Here is a 1,504-nt window from a genome sequence, read left to right as displayed (position 1 = left end):
TTCCATGAAGGACCAGCTAGAGGTCACTTCTCACCAAGAGCTACAGCTCTTAAAGTGATGAAGGCAGGCTACTATTGGCCAAGCATGTTCAAAGATGCACATCTTTGGGTAAGAAGATGCAAACAATGCACAATTTTTGCAGGTAAAGAGAAGTTATCAGCAATGCCTTTGAAACCTATTCAAGTGGACCAGCCATTCATGAAATGGGGTCTAGACTTCATTGGCATCATTAACCCACCATCAAGTGTAGGACATAAATGGGTTTTGATAGCCATAGATTATTTTAACAAATGGACTGAAGCAGTAGCTCTTAAAGATGCAAATGAGATCGCTGTTTTGAATTTTTATGAGGATTTAATTTGTAGGTTTGGTGTACCAAATTCAATTATTTCATATAATGCACTTGCATTCACAGGAAACAAGATTGTTGAATGAGTTGTTAAGAAGGCCATGTATTTGAATACTTCATCAAATTACTACCCACAGGGTAATGGGCAAGCTGAATCCACCAATAAGAATCTAATTCATATCATAAAGAGAAATTTAGAAGGGAATCAGTGTTCTTGGCAAGAGAAGTTGAAATCAGCACTGTGGGCTGATCGAATAACTTCCAAGAGATCAACTGGTATGTCTCCTTACATGCTGGTTTATGGTAAAGAAGCAAGATTACCAATTTCAGTTGAGTTTCCAGCATTAGATTTTATGCATCAGTTAGATATGATTGATGAAGAGCCTATGGTGGTAAGGTTGGCTCAACTTAATGAACTAGAAGAGAAGAGAAAAGATGCTTTACAAACCATTAAGCATTATCAAGTTCAGATGAAGAGGACATTTGACAAAAAAACATCTCCAAAAGATTTCCAGCTGGGAGACTTAGTATTAAAATGGGATGAATAGAAAAGTAGGCCTAGAAAGCATTTGAAATTCGATGCCATGTGGGCTGGTCCATACATCATAATTAGAACCACACAAAATAATGCTTTCCATTTGTCTACACTTGAAGGAGAAGAGTTGAAAATCCCAGTTAATGGGATTCACCTCAAGCGATGTTTTTGAGGTATTTTTCATATTATAATAAGTGCTTTGACATAGTAGAGTAGAAGTATGATTTGACTTCATATTTCAATAAGTGTTGTTCCAGCACATCTAGATTCAAGTTTTAGCATGTTAGTTGTTAGTAATAAAGCTGGAAGCTACACCACATTATTCTCAATCTGCCATCAACACATGAGATACATATCACGCAAAGCATGGAATGAATTCCAATGCTTTGAATCATACATGCCTCATGGGTTCATGATAGGCTCATGATAACATGATGTAATTCCTAGCCATTCAGCCGTAAAGAAATCAGAAAGCATTCAAGCATATTGCTAGCATAGGTCTTTTTGAGATATTTTTTAGGAAAAAATAGCAAGCAAAAATTTTTGGTTTTGATTATTGGTTGACTTGAATGAATATCTTATCCCATAGCAGCAAGATGATGTGTTATCCACCATCATAC

General features: G+C 36.2%; 1 protein-coding gene across 1 annotated transcript; it reads left to right on the top strand.

Annotated features, from left to right (window-relative positions):
• Positions 1-450: 450 nt before the first annotated feature.
• LOC149562309 (uncharacterized) lies at positions 451-897 on the top strand. Its single transcript, XM_089827958.1, has one exon. It carries the CDS (start codon positions 451-453, stop codon positions 895-897), a length of 447 nt encoding a protein of 148 aa, XP_089684084.1.
• Positions 898-1,504: the final 607 nt, after the last annotated feature.

The sequence above is a fragment of the Cupressus sempervirens genome, chromosome 4 (assembly GCF_028749045.1).
Source record: "Cupressus sempervirens isolate cs-2001-9-10 chromosome 4, ASM2874904v1, whole genome shotgun sequence".
NCBI lineage: Eukaryota > Viridiplantae > Streptophyta > Pinopsida > Cupressales > Cupressaceae > Cupressus > Cupressus sempervirens.
The sequence above is the reverse complement of the archived record's forward strand: the minus strand, read 5'-3'. Positions and strand labels throughout refer to the sequence as shown.